Source organism: Nymphalis io, chromosome 21 (genome assembly GCF_905147045.1).
Source record: "Nymphalis io chromosome 21, ilAglIoxx1.1, whole genome shotgun sequence".
Classification (NCBI taxonomy): Eukaryota; Metazoa; Arthropoda; class Insecta; order Lepidoptera; family Nymphalidae; genus Nymphalis; species Nymphalis io.
In genome coordinates, this window is record NC_065908.1 from 181194 (window position 1) to 203249 (window position 22056).

The 22056-nt window shown below is 35.0% G+C and overlaps 2 protein-coding genes across 4 annotated transcripts in view; one reads left to right on the forward strand and one right to left on the reverse strand.

Moving 5' to 3' along the window:
- The window catches only part of LOC126776693 (prolyl 3-hydroxylase sudestada1), a 382982-nt gene that overhangs the window by 37190 nt on the left and 323736 nt on the right, over positions 1-22056 (forward strand). The window lies entirely within an intron of this gene.
- The window catches only part of LOC126776703 (prothoracicostatic peptides), a 63522-nt gene continuing 47374 nt past the window's right edge, over positions 5909-22056 (reverse strand). The window contains exons 3-7 of one of the 3 annotated variants that reach the window (XM_050499331.1): positions 13969-14382; positions 13787-13891; positions 12484-12589; positions 9622-9720; positions 5909-6529 (exon numbers count right to left, since the gene is read on the reverse strand). In XM_050499331.1, the coding sequence (XP_050355288.1) occupies positions 6510-6529; positions 9622-9720; positions 12484-12589; positions 13787-13891; positions 13969-14382 (744 nt within the window). In that variant the 3' untranslated portion in view covers positions 5909-6509. Of the gene's footprint in view, positions 6536-9621; positions 9721-12483; positions 12590-13786; positions 13892-13968; positions 14383-22056 lie in introns of all 3 variants that reach the window. The other 2 variants (XM_050499330.1, XM_050499332.1) reach the window with 2 other exon arrangements.

Below are 22056 nucleotides of genomic sequence, written 5' to 3' on the forward strand. Positions count from 1 at the left end.
CAAAGTATTTCAATCGTTTCATCGTCTAATCTAATTTTTTATTCTAATTATAAGCTCGTCTGGGTAGGTACCACCCACTCATCAGATATTCTACCGCAAAACAGCAGTACTTGGTATTGTTGTGTTCCGGTTTGAAGGGTGAGTGAGCCAGTGTAATTACAGGCACAAGGGACAAAACATCTTAGTTCCCAAGGTTGGTGGTGCATTGGTGATGTAAGCAATGGTTAACATTTCTTACAATGCTAATGTCTATGGGCGTTGGTGACCACTTAAAATCAGGTGGCCCATATTATCGTCCGCCTTCCTATTCTATAAAAAAAAATCAAAGCAAAGAAATATACCTACCATTGATTCAATAGAATAATTTTAATGTCGCTTGGCACATTCAGCAGGACACTGGAGTCCTCGACAGCTGTGTGTGTAACATATTATAGAAATGATTCTTTGACACTAAAAAAATTTTTACTTAGCCAACGACCGTCGGTGACTTCAATGGCTCTCAGCGCGCGAAGGAAGTCACTAAGTGAACCCCACGTACCGAGTGCACTAATAATACACGTTTTTAATGCTATCTGACATGAACTCTTGTACCTCTGAAACCGGAAACCTACTTATTTAGATGCAGTTGGACGTTTCTGCTCTCTATTTTACCACCGGGGTTTTTTGTAGGCTTTGTGTTAGTCTTTCTGAGCCCACGCTTTTAACAGACATTCTACGGCTAACAGTGTAATACTTTGTAGTGCTGTGTTGCGGTTTTAAGAGTGAGTTCGTGTGTAATAAAAGTCTCACAGAAAACAACATTAACGGTGTAATAAATGGCTCATGCTCCTTGCAGGGCTGGTATGAACAACAGCGAGGGTGACCACTTACCATAAGGTAAACCTAGTTAGTATCTTTGCTTTTCTTAAGACGGGATAAACGTCTTGATTTTCACGTTGATTTATGTTTTTTAATGTAATATTTCATCAACAAAGTAATTTTAATTTTGATCTGTGGAATGAAGCCAATCCGTATACATCGTGCAGGAACAGGCGCGTTGTCTTCGGGCGAGGCGACTCTGTCAACTAAACTTGCTCCGAGCAAAACTAATTAGTGGATTCCTCAAGTTGCCTCCTTTTTCATCGAACCTCAGAATAATTAATACCGATCGCTCTTCGGATAGTTCCTCCCGTCTCCCGGTTTACAAAGTTTTATAGTATGGAAATTGTGGTCATCGCATACAAAACAAAGCGTATTATGCTTAATTAGTTAATTTTAAGAGCTTGCAGTAACCTTGTATTGCTTTATTTACGAAGTCACTACCCTCGCTATTGCGGCTTACCACTCCAGATGCGGTCGGCGAAGTTTTCCCCGAATCTAAAAAGTTGTTCAAAGCTTTATTCTACACGACGTAATAGAACCAAATATAGCATCGCCGCAAAAAGCCTTACTGAAATTGACACTGACGAACGACGTGACAGATCGAAATAGCAATCATGAGAATCAAACAAAAATAGATTATGCAGTTAAATTTGTCTATAAGTACAAATATGTCACGAGTAATGATGATGAATCGTTTTACTGACGATGTTTAGTACCAATTTCACTAGCGGTCTTAGGAAGAACTGTTGATATGATTCGGGCCGAACATTTAGATTATTATTATCGAAATCAGTCGTCACGTTATTGAGAAAACAAACATAATACTAGGTAAGTATACATTGATGACAGTCTAATAAATATGAGTGGTTCTCAGTTAATTGAAAATTAGTATATTGTAGGACAAAGAAAACGAAACAACCGGGGATCTACTTTAATTAAATAATGTTTAAATAATCAATAGTTCTACATATGTGTCAAACAATCTTGCGACATAATTTTAGAACTAAAAACAAAATAATTATTTCATATATCCTAGAATAACTTCTACCAAGTATGTTTGATAGAATAATAATATATATGAAAGTTTTAACTTCCTTGCTAAACTTTCTTGTTCGATTTAAAGTGTTTAAAGTGACATACGGCGTGACGTTAGGGTACAAAGTATGCCACGCACATGTGCATGTAGATACATGTAAACGTGCAAACAATACACAATGTACACAATCAGTGAGATTGCACGGCGGACGGTTCTATTTCGTTATATTGACGCGTTTGCTAGAGTGACCATTAAATTTGAAACACTCAAATTTACGAAATTATAAATAATGAGTATTAAATTAATTTTTAACTTTTCTTTTTAGTTATTAGCATTTGTGCATGATACAGTTGAACCATTATCAGCGAAATTTATTTATTATTACTATAATAATAAATTTTATAGTACATGAATAAATAAATGAAGTACTTTCGAATGAGTGAAGTAGAGCATACAAAAGCTGTTGTGTCCACCAATGAGATAGGATAAGAAAGAGAGGAAAAAAGCGAGAGAGAGAGTTTGTATAATAACTATTACTTATTGTATTTATTTATTTTTATTTAAAAACTTTATTGACCACCACAATATGCAGTTGGAACAAGAGACGCACTTAATGCCTGAAGGAATTCTGTGCTAGTCAACCTTTAGGCAGAACAGAAATCCGTGAAGGCGGTTATTAGCAAATTGTACTACCAACAATAATACTTTATGTATATATATGTATACATACATATACATATAACTTTAAATAAAACTATAGTAGATATGTATGTCATAAGACTATTGACTTAGAAGCTTTCTGAAAAAAATCAAATATAATTTACATAATATTTATATTTTACTTAAATATAAATTTTATGTAAATTAGAAATGTCAAAAATATTTCGATATATTGGCCAAAGTAATGGTAACACTAGGATCTGTTTGGGAGATTGGATGGGAGTTAGTCGGTTTGTTGGCCAAATATGACCAGCGATTTGTTTGCATTCGTCGCTTTTAATCTGTATATTGTAAAACACACGGCACTCGGAACGAGTTTAGGTTTTATTTATATATTTGTTTATATCTACATACAACTGATTTATAACAAAAACTATTACTTGTTATTATTATGAAGCTTTTCTAATTTCAACAAGAACACTTCAAAACTCAATAGAACTGTTCTTGGCATACGCAAAAATATTTATGTATATTTTCATTACTACTTTTATGTGGTTACGTAGTGTTGGTCATTTCTTACTTCGGTTTACATTTTTTAACTTATACAATTTGTGTACGTCTACACATTTAATATTGCTTCAACAAATTAATCTTAATGTACCTTCTCGCTTACCTCGTAGAAACGCTTATATATTTATTAATCACTTTTATATTTCTACATCCAATTCAAATCTCGGACACTATGCTGCTTTGCCAAGGATCTGTAGGCTATATAATGCGCTTTCTAAACAGCACACTAACTTGGATATATATACCTCAGAATTAACTAAGTTTAAAAAATATCTCAAAAAATTGTTTCTTAATACATAGTTTTTTTTTAATGTTTTGTTTTTTTTTTTGCTTAAAGGTTTTATTTTTAACTTTACTCGTTATTTTTATTTTTGTAGTTATTTTTATATAATACTTAACTCATATTTGCACAATGTAGTCTTTGTTTAACCATTGTTTACCTTTTTATAGTTCCTGTGTTTATTTATTGAGTACCGCTATGTAACATTTCTTTTTATATTTTTTTAACTTCTATTTCATTATTTATGTGCTTGCTGTGGTCTCCTTTAATTGCAGGGGCACACATATTTTAAAACATTATTCCACGATGTAATGTACTCGTAAGTGTTATGGAGATCCTTAATAAATAAATAAAATAAAATTTTTATGTTATAGTTTCCCTGTGTGATTGTTCGTTATGACTTTTATTAATATTCAGACTGTTGTAGCTTTGCGATTTTTTTATATTTTGTTAAATTTTAACATAACAAATTTTTTTGATTGTGTAATTATTGTCGTTGGAAACTTAGGTGACGTATTATTTTAATATCATTATGTTAAAAGTGTCATCTTATTGTGTGATTCCCTAAAATATAAATAAATAAATATAAAATCCTACATAATTTACACGCAAGTCAATTTTGATAGCCGGTGTCAGGTATGTATTTTCTGTACCGCTGAACGTACGCGTTATGTAAAATTTCATGATTATAATATATTATTATTACAAAATTATACTCTCAAGCGTTGAGATAAACTTGTATTGTATTGAATAAATTAGAAACGTCCACACTAACGGTTGCATTATGAACGAGTTACATGTGTTGGTTATATGTTATAACTATAATCATATAACACAAAACGCCGACGATATTTGCTTATTTTATTTTGTAAACACATTACAAGATATTCTACCACAAGCACAATCTGACCTAGACACACTTTCTTCTTGGCTTCAACATAATCTTTTGACAGTTAACATCTCAAAAACTTGTTACGTTATTTTTAAGGCTAGAAACAAATCAATAAAACCACACATGCCATTAACGATTAATGGCGTTGCACTACAAGAAAAAGCTAATGAAAGATATCTGGGATTGAGACTTGATGTCAATTTGACGTGGAAAACTCACATAGAATAAATCAAAGCAAAACTTTCTTCATGCATTGGTCTCGTTCGTAATGTTGTTCGTTGTATTCCACGACCACTGCGCTATAACATCTATAACTCTCTAGTTAAACCACATCTTTGATACATGGTTGAGGTGTGGGGTAGTGCCGTTAAAAATTTAGCAGAGCTTCAAATTATTCAAAACAAAATTATTAAACTTATTTTTCGATACCCATATTTAACACCTACTACAAAAATTTATACAGACACTAAAATTATGAATATTAAACAATTATATATTTACAATATTTGTATATTAATACACAAACTACTAAAAAGTTTTCTCCATACTGACTTATCATTCACATTTAAACACGAAGTAACAAAGTGAAGTTGTCGCCGAGCTAGTTGGTTGTACTCCCGAAGACTCGAACAAACTACGGTAAAAAAATAATTACGTTCGAAGGTGCGCAGATTTATAACAAATTACCTCCAATAATTAAAAAATTGTAGCTCAATGTAAATGTTTAAATCTAAATTAGCACAACATGTTATAAAAACCTATTTTTAATTTTAATTATGTTCACACCAACTACCGACGTATTGTTTAGCACTTTAATTATTATTTTCTTTTGTTTATACTTGTAACGATACTTGTAACATACATAATATTGTATTACTCTCACAAAATTATTGATATTACAAGACGAACTACCTACATAATATTTTCTTTAAAATGTAAACATTTCTCATGTAAGTGACTGTATTGTCTTTTTGAGGAATAAATGTCTATAAACTGAATTGACTGCCTCGTTGGTCTAGTGGTTAGATATAAGGTCGCTGATCCCAAGGTCCTGAGCGCAAACCCCCGGTCGGACAAATAAAAATTTATGGTTTGTTTTATTGAAGATTCTCAACATTTCACTAGCGGCCTCGAGTCTGGAAGTTGAAAGTATTTACACTTCCGTTCTTTGGTAAGCACGCAATGCCGTTGGTCCTGCGTCTGAACTCTTTCCGGTCATGCCAGATTGCCGATCGGATTATAAGAGTGCACAAGTGTTTGCGTAAACATAAGGGCAAGTCACCATTGCGACATTGGCCACCGTGGTCGAAGACTTTATCACAAGACAAGACGTGGTCAGGAAGACTTCATCTCATCCTCCTAAGTTATAAGCTTTTCTTTAACTACACCTGTTACTGTGATTAACTCACATCGTACAACTTAATATGAAACTAGATCCACATAAATTAGATCAAGTAGACATTATGACCACATTTTTGTTGCGGGTTACGATAATATTTTGTGTACTAAACTTAACTTGCTTAGGATGGAATAGAAACCTGATTTAAAATAGTTGTTCTCTTAGTTTATGTTATTATAGGGTTGATAAATAAAACTTCTTTCGGCTTCGAATAAACTTTTATTGGACAAACGTCAACACCGAACGAAGCCCTTCAATGTACATCAACTTTACTAATAAAATACAATTATTCATACATAGCTACTGTAATTAATTCAACTAACTATTAAATACATAGTTACACCGTCCCTCGCGTTATATTATCTTATATTCTACGTATATAGACAACGTAAAAATAGATATCTTATTTAAAAAGATATAATTTACTTTATATAGAACTGGAAATAACGCTTTCTTTTTCTAACATTCAGATTATGAATGAGCCAGCAATTTATTCGTTCGTTCTATATTTGGTAACTAAGAATTACACTTAATATGTTAATATAATAATAATCTAGAAGGTGACAATTAGTAAGAGCTATATTTGTACGATTCTTAATAAAGACTGTTGAATCGATAATGTTATAAATAAAACAACTAGGAACTGCTACCGCCAAAGTACATCAACAATCCGCGCACTGCACAGTGCTTGGAAGAAGAAAGGGTACGCGATAGTGACGAAACATATACTAATATTTATATAAGGACATTATACGTCGTAATTTTGATAAGACTTTAATATAATCTCGTGTATGTTAGAGCTGCCGGTGGTCTAGGCCTCGTCCCCAGTGGCTCCGTCTGGAAATTATAATATTGGGTTAGCGCTCGCTTCGGTGATTATATTTACAGTGGAATTACTCTCCAACAATAGTTTAATGTACTGATGTTTCGTGTGGTTTAGCGATAGAATTATTTACTATATAATAATTAAAATTATAGTTAAATAACATACAATACACGTTAATGTATGTAATGCACCCGGTGAGCTCAAACCCGATGAGCTTATTGCTCATTGAGCAGTTCTGCTGATTTCCCGGCTCCATCATTAAGTCAGCTCTATGGCTATCATCCCAATTACATACAATTCTAAAACTGAAAATAGCTATGACAGTTAGAAGTAGGTTATAATCTACTAACCAGATTTGTAGACATACTGACCTTGTTATTTACACGTGATTTCAGTGTTTAATTAATATCAAAGTATAATTGTTTAATTAATCATAGTTGTTAGTAGTTTCATAATTTGGGTCTTCGTATTATGTTATACGCTTATAGATTGAAGTTTACGAAATCTAAAGTTTATCTGAGATGAAATATGTACATAGGTAGTTCGTTAATACATAAAACAAGCTTTCCCCGCTTATCCCGCCGCGTGGATTGTTAAATAGAATTAAAGAGTTAAACGATTACGTTTGATGGGCATTTCGGAAAGGTATGGTTTAAATGTGTAAGCCGCTTTTCATTATGAACGGACTAAAACGTGGTGATATTAAAGGATTAATTATAGAGGATTGGAAGTAGGCCGTTCGCCGGAAGGGAAGGAGACTTATTTTGTGGCCAGTTGTTTGATTTTTGAAGACACAGGATGAATGTTATTTATAAAATTTAGTAAAATCATATTGATCACCTCGTCTCGTTAGACATCAATGTCTACATACGTGATTTAAGTATTAAAGTCTTAGTTAGTTACGGTATTACTTATTACGTTAATCTTGAGAGATGAAGATTTGAAAGTTCTAATGGCAGACTCCTGGAAAAAGAAATATAATTAAAAAGATATAACTGTTAACGTCGTCATTGATACGGAGGAAAGCTACATGCTGCGCTGAGAAACCGCAAGTACTGATCGTAAATCTAAGAATTAAGGGCAGTTACACATCGGAAAAGCGGGTACATAATTAAAGTCATATGCAAATAAATTCCCACACAGCGCAGCGTGCAGCCGCGGGTCGGTTTAAGGGTCAAATAAACGCTTCCGTCTCTCAACAATTAACTTTTATTGTGTTAATTCACTTTGTGTTTCATAGGAGATAAATTATTTAACCCTTTTAAATTGTTTTGTAACGACATTAGCAAACATCACATAAATGTTGCGCTCACTTCTTCTCCGGTAGGTAGTTCAGATTGTTGAGTTTTTGAAATAAATATATGCGAGTGATTTTGATGTGAGTTTAAAATTTAGAAGTTGATTGAAATTAAAAACGAATATATATCTGTAAACAATTACATATTAGACCGGCAATTAATTGCCAAAGGCATAATTGAAAAAGTGAAGGGTTCGAAACTTTATTAATTACACTTTGTTGTCCTTGTTATCTAAAACTCTGACGGACCCCGATAAAAAATCTGCGAACTTTAGCTGTGCAATATGTTTTTTTCCCCACAAGTAAGCTTCGTTGAACCTTTGATAAGTCAGAACCTTAGATACGGTCTCCGTGTCGCAGGTGTTTCTTTAATCCACTCGAAGGGTTCGGGGCGCATGACGTCATTCGCATATTTATTTTCTTAAAAAATCACTCATGCTCGTCGCTTTTTCCGATCCGAAATTTTCAGCTTTTTGAAGTAATATTCAGTTAGGTCCGATGAAAACGAGTCTCATAAAATACGTAGTATTTAATACCGTAGTCATTTTGTCGTTCAATTAATAACATACATAGAATAACTGCTTTGCAGTATTAGACATTATTCAAAGTTACCCTTTCCCTTGAAACTAGATGCACAAAATATGACACCAACTGTCTCATTTACATCGGATACTATAAAAATGAGACTACAATTCATCTGATGTTATTGAATATATTGAAATGTTAAGTCTGAGTGTACTGTGCATGCACTATGTACTCGCCCTTAGACCAGCCCCGCGCGTGCCGACATCCCCTCTGGTGTCCGTTATTCGACCTAATGTCTATAAAACTGTATCCTTTTCACTTGACTTTGTTTTCGTAACGCTTCAATGACTGCGCTTGGGATATTTGGATAACTTCCATAAACAAGAGTTCTATAAATGCCTACTTCATACGGTATATAAGTATTCGATTTTTGTAAGTTTATATTTGTCAAGTCAGTCATTAAAATGACGTGAATTTCAAAAACAATCTTACATCAAAGAAATAATAAGAATGAAAAGAAAATAACATAAAAATATTTCTTTTATTTATATAGGCAGGTGGACTGGCGCATGGGTAGCGGTTATGGCTGACGGTAAACAATCACCACCACCCATATACATTAGCACTGTAAGAAATGCTAACCATTTCTTATACTGCCAATGCGTCACCAATGTTGGTGACGCATTGGCAGTATTTCAATTGGAAACTAGGAAGTTACGTCCCTTATGCCTGTAATTACACCCTTTAAACCAGAACAAAACATTATTAATAGTAAGATTGTTATTAGAATACAATTGAAAGACAGTATCGGGTGCGACAAGAAGACATTGCATTACATTCAACTATGTACTTAGTACCTACACGTTACTGAAACATCGCTTACTCCCTTATTTATTGCTTATATAGATAAGTATGTACACCGGAAAGTATGAAGTTCAGAAATAATAAAAAATACAACAATTTTTCGAAAAAAAAATAAAACATTCATGAAAACCTCAGCTTGTGGAAAGATGATGATGAAAGAAGAAATAGTGCTGCAGTTGTGAGGACGTGATCTAGAGTGAGGTGAAAAATTAGTGCCGTAGAGGTATTGGTGGAGTGCTGCTTGTACTGGTGCATTGTTTCCTGCTTCTAACATCGAACACATATCTAGTGAAGAGAGAGAAGAAGAAGAATCTAGAACATCAACTCTACATAGACAGCTCTACTGGTTGTTTTGCGTAAGAAGAGAGAAGGTGCGATACAGCGCTGTGCAGTGGAAGCGACGCCCTTTACCGTGTTCGTCGTCTAGGGGCATGTTGCTCGCTGGAGACCGCTTGCCCCACATGCCCCTTAGGTTCGTCCAGCCGGGCTCCCTCTTCCAGTAATACGCTCCTGTTGGTTATGCTTCCGTGTTACTTCACTTTACACTTAATACACTTCAATGACAGATAAACCTAGTTGAGAAGCTTGTTGAACTAATTAGGTATACTTTTGTAATCATCATGTTTGTAATTATATAATATCGTTAATTGTTAAATTGTTCCAAAATTTAAATATTTAAAGATTCCATATTGGTTTAGAAAACGCTTTTGCGAAGTCTTTTAGTTAGTGGCGGTTGATTAATGACTGATTCCTTAACCTAACTTATCATTATTGTCTTTTTCAATACAATTAAGCTTATATATGTCAAGTTTGTTTTAAAATAATTTGTCATATTCTGTGTATTGCATTGAAATTGTATTTTGAAACATTAGATCGCTACCAGACCAAATAAACAGAGGCAATTTATTAAGATCCTCATAATGAATAACTACAACAAAATAAAAAATGATGATTTAATATTGAAATGTAATTAAAAGACAATAACTTTGAATACTTTTAAAAGGCTTTTGTGAGTCGAAAGCGCGCGACAGTCACGAGTGACGACCGAGCATTCAATAAGATATTCATTTCAAAAGATTAATCCCGATTTGTAAAATGATGAGATTCAAATAAGTCCGATTCGGTGTCGAAAAATTAATCAAATTATTTTTAAAACGTTAAACGTTTTGTGTCCATTGATAGTCCCTTAGTTCTTAGATATTTCTTTCTTTTTATTTTTATTAAATTTCCAAAATGTTATCATATTAATTTAGAAGTTTTAACGACTAATATTTCGTTGGTTTTTTGATGACTTTCATATTGATGGAAAACTCTTATCATGAAATCATTGACTAATCATTTTTTAACAAATTTATCTCACTCCCTACTGAAAATAATCATAAGTTCTACAGTACAGTACAGCAGTACATATTACATTGGTCTACGACGTTTGTGATAATGACAAAAACCACAGCAGCATTAAGAGTTAAAATTTTACGACAGTTGAGTTCGAGATCTACCATTTATGTTAATGACTAAAGTATTTTATCATCCTAATAACTAAAATAACTTGTTTAATAATTCTACAAAAGAATTGTTGCTGAATGTCTGGTTATTTTTAAGTCTGTAGTAAACAGTATTGTTTCCAATGAGGGGCAGCGATATACATATATAATATTATCAACAAGAAATGTAAATAATGTTACGGTGACATGGAATTATTATGCATCAGAAAAGATCATTAACGCTTTTAAATCATTCTTTATGCTTCTTTTACAAAGTTATGATCTAAGATTGCGTCCAGTGTCAAGTTAAAATTAAAACCAATCTCGCTACAGTCTAAGAATTTGTATATGCATTTATAAGATAACATTAATAATTATTTTTGATACCTTCCTTTACGAACACGAAGCATATTAGATATATGTAACAAATAATGAAACGAAAATAAATAATTTTTTTTTTTTAAATTGTGAAAACAAAAAACTACTAATAAGGGACGTTTTATTTCTGTTTATTAGTTAGTATTAAGTTATTAAATTAAAATCGTCTACAATTAATATCTACACTTTATAAGTACACAAGAGGACGCTGGAGTAACGTAGCGGTATCGGTATCTTTGGTTCCACAGCTGTGATATTTTGAGTTTCCAATTTAGACGCGTAATAAATAATATTAATTGGTATCATTATTGTTCAGGTTAAATGACTCCAATCGTAGAAATGGTAATTAGTTTGTAGGAAACCGTCCGCGATTCTGAATCAATCAGTTTGACGTGATCGTATCAATCAGTGCGATCGATTTGATTGTCTCATTTGATAACAATAAAATAATGTATTACGTACTCAAATGTATTCTTGCTATTGTTTTATATTTACATTTAAGTGTAAACTTTGTACTAACTTACCAAATTTATAACAATGTCGTCGAATAGTGATTAATGATCATATAAACTATCGAATTAAATTAGAACAAGTAAAGCTACTATTTATTAAGCGCTATAATTCGTAGACACATTTAAAAAGTAAGTACTTATTACATTCTGCATTAAGTGTTTATAAAGATTAGATCGTACAGATAATAAATAAATAAAAGTCGAGTTGGTCGTTTACGTAAGTATAAACATAATTGGATTAATATACAAACATAGGAGTCGTAAATAATAAGTGTAACTAACTGTGTAATACATGTTTAAAAGATTAATAATGTAAATAATTATCGTTTTTAATGTAAAAAGTCAGTTAGTTAGTCAGTATACTTTGATAGCTCCGAGTGTATGAATTGCGCGCTTTAAATAGCTTTTTATATTAAAATGAGTCATGAAAAAGTGATACCGCGCTATGAGTACGACACACTTGACACGGCAGTATTGCGTTCCTCTTCAAACAGTAACAACTCGCAACAGACGTTCAAATGTAAAAATGAAACGCTTCATGATGGCTATATTAATGTCTGGCTTATCAACCGCGAGCTGTATCGCACAATTTTTTTGCTTTTCACTAGGAAACATTTTAGTTAATATTGTACGGGATTACATCGGAAATAACGCGATCGCCTAAACCTTCCTCAATGGTAGCAATAATAATATATTCGGTATATATTATAATATATAGTATTATAGTACGACAAGTCAAACATTTAAAATTAATATAATTTTCGACTCTGTAATAGAAATAGTTATTTACCTTATGTCAATTTAATAACTCGTAAGATGCAATCGTCGTTCCGCGTTATAATATTACATCTGTTTGGAGAATATATATTACATTCGAAAGCAAAGCTACAAAGTATTACCGTTGTTGTACTGCGCTTGCTTCATGGGTCGCTTGCCCCAAGCGCCGTGCAGCGATGACCATGCTTTCTTTTCAGGAGCGTCCATAGCTAAGCGATCAGCTTCCATCTGAATACAAGTACTTAAATATAATATAATTCATTTTCACTTTGTCTTTAATAAATTAAAATATAATTTCAAAACACATAAATAAATAATCCTTAGTGTAACTATGAAGAAACATGTGGATGATAAAGTCGATCTACGTTGATTTCCATATAAGACAAGTTAATGTGTATTTAATCCCGTAACATGTGGAATCATAAGTCTTGTAATAGCTTATAAGAGCCTACTTGAATTAATAACATTGCGATTTAATTTGAAATTCAACGCCAAAGTGTATTCAAATAACGTTTTTAATAAAAGTGAAATGTGTTAATTGATTCTATAATTTATTCGACTAGATTTTTTAATACGACATTTTGTGTTGGTATAGATGCGAAAGTATTGTCACCGTATGGGACGTAAAATGCCAGTGCAGCAATTAATCTGGACCGGCAAGAATTATGGCGACTGTGATCAGCGCCGATCCAATATGTTTCGAGTAATAATTCACCTTCCAACTTCCCCTGTGTACCTACTCTACTTACTCGCGTGAACTTTTACACAATTATATATGAAGGAAATTGCACAAATATAAGCAATTTTTATAGTTATTTATATATCTTATTTAGTTCGAGTTGAATAATGGTTTTATTATAATAGTTTATCATTTCTATAAAAGCTTAGCAGGTGGTAATACGAAGTCTAAGTATGTTATAGTTTAGCTTTTATTTTAAATCACTTTCAGAATATATGGCTTAACCTTAACCAAAGGTAAGGGTTAATCCTTAATTCATGTCCCGAATTATAAAATAAGAAACAAATAAGGTAAAATAAAAACATCTACATGTGTAGGATAAAATACTGCCACACCAACCCGGAAAGAAGCGGGGTGGTCCAATTAACTCCAACTTTAACCTTAAGAGAAGACGAGGCAATTTTCAAGCAGTAGGAGGAATTTCATAACTAATTTAGTCGGTTTGTCGCCTGTCGCTTTTGTGTTAATTTCATCTTTTACGCTAATGGTTCTAGCGATGCATTTTAAAATCATATAATTCTAACTCAAATCTCTGACCGACAGTTATATAGAGCCATATGTCGACGAAATATCGTGTCATTTTTTGAATCGACAACGGCAATGACTGATGCTGTCAGTTAATTTGTCAGTTTATATTTCCATAAAAAACATTTCCTTTACCACTTATATATTACAATAACTCTTACCTGTTGAACGGGGATTAGGTGTTCGTAGGCGATTTCGTAATCTTCGTAGTCAGGCTCGGCTCCGGATCGCTTGCCCCAAGAACCGTGGAAGTTCGACCACTTTTCCTGAACGAAGATGTATTAGTTTACTATTATTTAAAAGTACAAATTTATTGCGTACCTAAAATATGGGTAATACATACAGGTGCACGTTTACCCCAGGCGGAGCTCATGTCTTGCCAGCCACGCTTGCCCCATGCAGAGCTCATGTCTTGCCAGCCACGCTTGCCCCATGCAGAGTTAAGATCTTGCCAGCCTCTCTTGCCCCACGGAGTCTGGTATAAATCCCTCCATGCGCGTTTACCCCAAGCGGTATTCAAATCTTGCCAGCCCCTCTTTCCCCAGGCCGAATTTAAGTCTTGCCAGCCGCGTTTGCCCCATGCTGAATTAAGATCTTGCCAGCCACGCTTGCCCCAAGCAGAATTTAGATCTTGCCAGCCACGTTTGCCCCAGGCGGAGCTCATGTCTTGCCAGCCACGCTTACCCCATCCGCCGCCGCCATGGAGACTTGACCAGGCTCTCTTATCTTCTTCCGTTAATTCCATGTCGGTGTCCGGCTGGAAGAAATATGATTATTAAGAAAAAATATGTCAGTAATATACAGCAACAAGTAATTAGTAATTAATAATTTGGCTCCTTTAGCCTTTTTTTATTTAACAAATAACTGCTCAATGAATTTTCATAAAAACTTAAATATTATTCCAGTTATATAATTATGCGTCGAATAAAACCGGTCCTATGTTAATCACTACATACACACATACATCCTTCTAAACACCAAAGCATTGGACTATAGGGACTTTAAATCGTTCCATTACAATAGCTCTCAGCTGGAAAGTTTATTATTTGGAATGAATATGAAACGACAGATAAACAAATGCGTTAGAACTAAACTACTATGTATATTTCCAAGATGTTAGCGAATGTTTTGTTTTGAGAAGTATTTAATCGATTATTTATCCCTTCAAGTAGATTACCTCTATTGTATTTGTACTTCAAGAGCATTAGCCATTCAATACAAGTCATCTTATAGCGAATCTCTCGTTATTTATGTATAAGACATTAAGCCACTTTGATTCGATATTCGACGAGGCAATAGCTTTCCTTTTGTAACGGCTTGGATTATTTCGTTGTTTCTATTAGATTAGTTCCAGAGTATTTCAATCAAAGCTTTGTTTTTAATTGGCAAAAATCGGTTTTGTTAGTAAAGCATGAACAAGCTCGCAAAGTTATGCCTTTGGTGTGGAATGTTAATTTTGTTAGCATGACGTCAGTCGGGCTCGCGAGCGGATTCAGCGGACTGGGCGGACTTGGGTCTATAATACGCCCCCTACGTTTTGAAAAAAGATTACTTAATGGAATTAAAGAAGGATAATTCCCAAGTTCTTTGATGATTGAAACTGTATTACTATAAATCTGGTGGAAGAGTGTACTATAACAAGCGATTAGTTGGTTACGGGGCATTTAATTTAAGTCATTTAAAAAACACAATAATAGATCATTTTGAACGTAAAATTTTAAAAACAAGTTAAAGTCGATATTGATATATAACAGCGATCGACTGCACGAAGAATCTGCTAACAATCAGACGGTAAAACCTTTTCCTTCCATTGCTTCGTCTTTGCCGCTTGTATTTGTACACATTTTTTAGGTTTTAAAATCGCTTTGAGGCGAACAATGCGTTCAAGTTATTTAAATGTGAAGAACAAAAGCGGTTTGCAGCGGAAACAGCGGCTTGAAACGTTTGAATTGTACTTACATTTAAGTTAAAAAAGCAAATTAATTGAAACTATGCATCAAGATTGCACAATGGTTAAAGAAGTAATAACGTAGCTACTCAGCTTTTATAAGACATTATTAAACTGTTTTTATAAGTAAAATAAATAGCTGGGACTGGAATTGCTGAAGCTTGATTCGTTTGTCTATGGTGATCTAGTTCCCGTACAAATAGTTTCAACGATTACTCGAACGAGCGTCCCAAATATCCTTTACTGAGGTTTTCCATTTTACAATTTCCGCGTCCAATATTTACTATGCAAATTATGAGATATGAATTATACGGCGCTAGAGGGAATTTTAAAAGATTTAATGTGAGAAAGCTTTTTATCTTCAAACCCGTAATGAAACCGATTATACCGAATAAACATACATTAGCCTGTTTACATACATTAAATTTGTATTAAAAATAATAGCATTTCGAATTTATAAAAGATAATTTGCTGACAAAATTTGTTCTGTAAATATTTGGTGGATAAATTTGATGTTGTTCAAATGATAAATGTTGTCGTTAAAATTAACAGCCCATGAGATGCGGGTGCGGGACGTGGTGCCTTATTTCATAAGCGGCGGGCGAACCTTCTCGATGATTGGCTGACTTGACTTGTATTAATACTATTTATTCATAATATAAAATACAACAATATATATCAGGCTTTTATTAAGCTTCACCGCTCTGTGGGTCAAATCTTGCAACTGGAATTTAAAGAAGTTCTAATCAAACGATTGGACTGAAATTTTGCACAAATAAAAATTAAAAATAGTTACCTACTATACAAATCGTGACCGCGTGGAGGGGTAGCACGAATGTTAGCAGCATTTCCCCTTTGAATTGCAATGCCGATTCTCTGGGCGAAAAATGAACCAGCCCTCCTGTCACCAATAGAGGCAATAAGACGGGGTAATGACAATATATTATATGTTATTATACACATAATTGAAAATTAATTAATTTCATTAATTAATTTGGTTTCGGTGAAAATCCAATCTAGAAATGTAAGACCGCCAAAAATAAAAAAATAAACACATTTTTTCTTAACAACTGATTTTAAGCATAGAAATGATTTGTAAAAAATGTATCTCCGTGATTTGATAACGTAAAGTGCTTTTCAAATTCTGTGTAATTTTATATAAGTAGGTATGTTGAAAGCCCCCGTCCGTGATTCAAACTATGACTTTATTCACATTCAACTAGATTTAATGAGAACTATAACTGCTAAATATTTCAGTATATTGAAAGTAGTTGATTTCCGGTGAATTTGTAAGCCCGTGGCAAGCCCAAGAGATGTTGATGGCAAAACATATTGCGATTTATTCTCCGATGAGCGGACAATGGGCTAACGGAAATAGAAAAAAAAGTTACACATTAATGAGGCGTCAAGCGTTTTGTAAGCCGAGATGGCCCATTGGTACGAACGCGTAAATCTTAAACCGATGATCGTGGGTTCAAACCCGGGCAAGCACCAATGAATTTTCATGTGCTTAATTTATAATTATAATTCATCTCGTGCTTTATGGTGAAGGAAAACATCGTGAGGAAACCTGCATGTGTCTAATTTCATTGAAATTCTGTCACATGTGTATTTTACCAACCCGCATTGGAGCAGCGTGGTGGAATAAGCCCCAAACCCTCTCCACAAAAAGGGAGAGGAGGCCTTAGCCCAGCAGAGGGACATTCAGAGGCTGTTACCAAGCGTTTTGTATGTACTTTGTATTCTTTAGATATGTGTTTAAAAACAGACAACGCATGCATATTTACTATATTATGTCGTGTAGATACTTGGAATTCGACCTTAATGATTTAAACATTTGAAGAAAATATGTTATTGTACACGTATGACGAGCCGGTTGGCGTGGTTGATAGACACTTGCCTTTCACGCCGAAGGTTGTGGGTTTGATTCCCACCCAGGACAGACATTTGTGTGTATGAACATGTCTTTTTGTCCTGAGTCTGGGTGTAATTATTTATAAGTATGCATTTACAAAAGAAAAGTAGTATATGTAGTATATCAGCTGTCTGGTTTCCATATTACAAGCTCTGCTTAGTTAGGGATCAGATGGTCGTGTGTGAATAATGTCCCAGGATATTATTATTATTATTACATATAATATATTGTCGTTACCCCGTCTTATTGCCTTTATTGGTGATAGGACGGCTGGTTAATTTTTCGCCCAGAGAATCGGCATTGCAATTCAAAGGGGAAATGTTGCTAACATTCTTGCCACCACTCCACGCGCTCACGATTTGTATAGTAGGCAACTATTTTTAATTTTCATTGGTATTTATTTAAGGCTTTAATGTCAATTACACATAAATAAAATATAATGTATTAGTTTGTTAAGAAATATAATTTATATTTTTAATAATAATCTTGTGTATGGCATAAAGTTGTTATTATATAAATTTCCTGATTTCGAAAATTTTCGTTTCTTCTTTTATTTCTAATTTTGATAACACTAAAGCCCGTCAGCGGCTGTAGTTTGTGTAAAAAAGGGGAATCCGTTGACAGTCAGAGAAGAAAATATTTAGATAAGAGTGTAAACACAAGTTAAGCTCACACTATACATTGGTATATATTTGTTGTCTTATATCCATTTATCTTGAACACAGTCGAGTTAAGGTCCGAACGTAATCTAATCATAATCAGATTGTCTGTCTGTAGATCGCTGATATATCCATTGTGTTGCTGTTATTCGCTCCGTGCCGGGACTGCTGAGTGCTCTTAAACGCTTCGTGGACCTTAACTTATACTTACGAGTGAAGTGCGCTTATCTTTCAGTCTGACTTAAGATTCGTCTACTTGTATATTCTTTGATTACTTTCTGTTTGTTCACGAACCCGTTCATTCGAGGATGAAAAGCATCGAATATTTTCAAACTCTTATTACTTTTTTTGGTAAATTTATGTGTTGTTATTATGTATATTCTTTGGATTACGATACAATTAGATTCGTTAAAGATTGTAAGTGCTTGTAATGTTTAAGTTTGTTATATTATTTATTTTTTAAATTGTAAAATATATTACTACAAATAGATACGAAGCTCTAGATAGCTTTTAGAACACCAAAGTTACCTTAAAATACAATGAAAATCTATTAAATATAAATAACTAGAATTATATAATACAATTAACGTGAATCTATAGAAGTCGGCACGTGGCTCATTTCTTATTGAAGACATGACATGAATACCTTTACAAATGTAACGACAATGTTATTAGAATATTTACGTAAGGCTGGTAAATGACAAGACACAATTAAAATCCGTCCATTCCGCACCGAACACGTCTCACGGCGCGGACAGTAATTGTCTCGAATGTGCGCCTTTGTTCGCGTATAATGTGCTCGCAATAACACTAGGTACAGTAATTAAACCTCTTTTGTGTAGGCGGGCCGAGTTACAAGGCTTTTTGTTTCGTGGACAATACAAATATTGGTCTATAGTTCTTCTTCGATATCTAATTATTATATAATTCAATCCGTTTATGAATGTAAATGAATTATTTAAACATACAATAATGTAATAGTTACTTGTATAATTATAAGAGAAATAGAACAGTAAAGAAGTATCGGTTGATACGTTTGTATGTGACGTTTTATTATAATTACGTTAGTTAACATCCCGAAGAAACATTGGTCTAATTTCTCTAAAATTCTGCTGAATGTGTATCCAGCCATGTACAAAATCTGCAACTAAACGTGCAATTTTAATTTAATTCGATATGTTTTGGCACTCTTAAGACCGTCGTCGCCGCGACCGCACCGAGATGATGGAGAGTTGTGTCCGTGAACATGACATACGAACGCATACGCGTGACTGTTAAAGCTCGTACGATTACTAATGGAATCAATCACAGTTTCAATTTTTACGTTGTCAATATTTAAACGTTTGCCAATCTTTTATTTGGTTTCGTTTATAATCACAGTACGTTCCGAATATATAGATAATTCAATTTAATAAATAGATGTTATCGGGGCTTCGCCAGGTCCACTTCCTTTGGGGCTTTTTCTGGAAAAATAACATAGCGATGAATGAGATCGACTTTATTTTATCCAATAAGCGCCAAATATTTAGGGATGTCTCCGTGATCAACAGGGTAAACACTGGAAGTGATCACCGCCTGGTAAGAGGCACCCTGAATATTAACACTAAAATAGAACGATCGCGGTTAATGAAGTCGACTCTTAGACCAACTCTGCCTCAGGTCGAAGCTGGTTGCGAAAGCTTCCAGCTGGAACTACAGAACCGATTTGCCATGTTGGAAACCAGGCAGGGCATTGACGACGCCACCAATGGTCTGGTGCGTGTCATCCGCGAGGTAGGCCAGAATTACTTTCGACAAAAGAGCAATGGACGTAAGTCGAAGCTCCCAGGCGAAACTCTGAACGAGATGACGAGGAGACGAGAATAGCAGAACATGACGCCATCTCAGTGTCAGGCACTTAACAGGAAGGTTAAAAAACTAATAAGGCGTGACACAAGACGAGCGAATACCCGGAATATTGAAGATGCTATAGCACTCAATAGGGGCTCAAAGGTTTTTGCAAAGTCACATACCTCCTGTTGTCACCTGACAAAACTCAGAACCATACAAGGCACAACCGTCACCTCAAAACCAGAGATTCTAGCTGAAGTCGAAAAGTACTATGGCGATTTATACTCATCACGAGTACCTCCACCTGAGTCCCACAGTGCAGATGACCCACGAGCCAGACTAACACGCCATCTATCAGACGATCTTCCCGACATCGATTTGGGCGAGATTAGGATTGCTCTCGGGCAACTTGAAAACAAAAAGGCTCCAGGAGATGACGGAATTACCTCAGAGCTTCTCAAAGCAGGAGGCACACCAGTTCTGAGAGAGCTGGCTAACATCTTTAATTCCGTCCTCCACAATGGTATAACACCGAAGACATGGAGCAGAAGTGTGGTGGTGCTGTTTTTCAAGAAGGGCGATAAAGCTCTTCTGAAAAACTACCGCCCCATTTCACTTTTAAGCCATGTTTACAAATTGTTTTCGAGGGTAATCACGAATCGTCTTGCCCGAAAATTCGATGACTTCCAACCCGTGGAACAGGCTGGGTTTCGAAAAGGCTTCAGTACCGTAGACCACATACACACACTAAGGCAAATAATACAGAAGACCGAGGAATATAATCAGCCTCTATGCCTAGCGTTTGTGGACTACGAAAAAGCCTTCGATACCATCGAGACCTGGGCTGTTCTGGAATCCATGCAGAGATGCCTAATTGACTGTCGGTATGTCCAGGTGGTAAAGTGTTTGTACGAAGCCGCAACCATGACCGTCCAAGTACAACATCAGAGTACAAGACCAATCCAATTGCATCGCGGGGTAAGACAGGGAGATGTAATATCACCGAAACTCTTTACCAATGCATTGGAGGACGTCTTCAAGACGCTCGATTGGAACGGACGCGGCATTAATATAAATGGCCAACACATTACACATCTGCGATTTGCCGACGACATTGTCATCATGGCGGAGACTCTGCAGGATTTGGAAGAGATGCTAAACAGCCTGAGCGATTCTTCAAGACAAGTAGGTCTCGGGATGAACATTGAAAAGATCAAAATTATGGCAAACCGTCATGTATCCCCGAGACCAGTGGTCGTAAATGGCTCTCCACTTGAAGTTGTGCAGGAATATATCTACCTGGGCCAAACTATACAACTTGGCCGGCACAACTTTGAGAAGGAGGCTAAAAGAAGAATACGTTTGGGCTGGGCGGCATTCGGGAGGTTACGTCATATTTTTGAATCGTCGATCCCACAGTCGCTTAAGACCAGGGTCTTCAATCAGTGCGTCCTACCTGTAATGACTTACGGTGCCGAAACGTGGACACTTACCGTAGGACTGGTCCACCAATTTAGGGTCGCTCAGCGAGCAATGGAACGCGCGATGCTTGGGATTTCTCTGGCAGATAGAATCCGAAATGAGGACATTCGCCAGAGAACTAAAGTCACCGACATCGCGCTTAGAATTAGCTCGCTGAAGTGGAAGTGGGCTGGTCATGTCTCCAGGCGCATTGATAGCCGATGGAGCCGACACGTGTTGGAGTGGAGACCACGCTTAGGCAAACGTAGTGTAGGACGCCCTGTGACAAGATGGGCCGACGATTTAAAAAAGGTGGCAGGTTCGGGATGGATGCGGACTGCCCAAGATCGGGATGGTTGGCGTTCTATGGGGGAGGCTTTCGTCCAGCAGTGGACGGCAAAAGGCTGAAAAAAAATAAAAAAAAAAAAAAAAAAAAAAAAAAAAAAAAAAAAAAAAAAATAGATAACTTTAATATTCAAAAACAATGAGGCGTTAAGTACGTCTCATTGTTTTCGAGTGGTTCTAGGGAATAGTTTTAGTAAAAACATGCGTGTTTATTATAAAGAAATATTGTATATAGAGAATGTTTTATACGAGTACTGGTAGTGTGAAAATTTA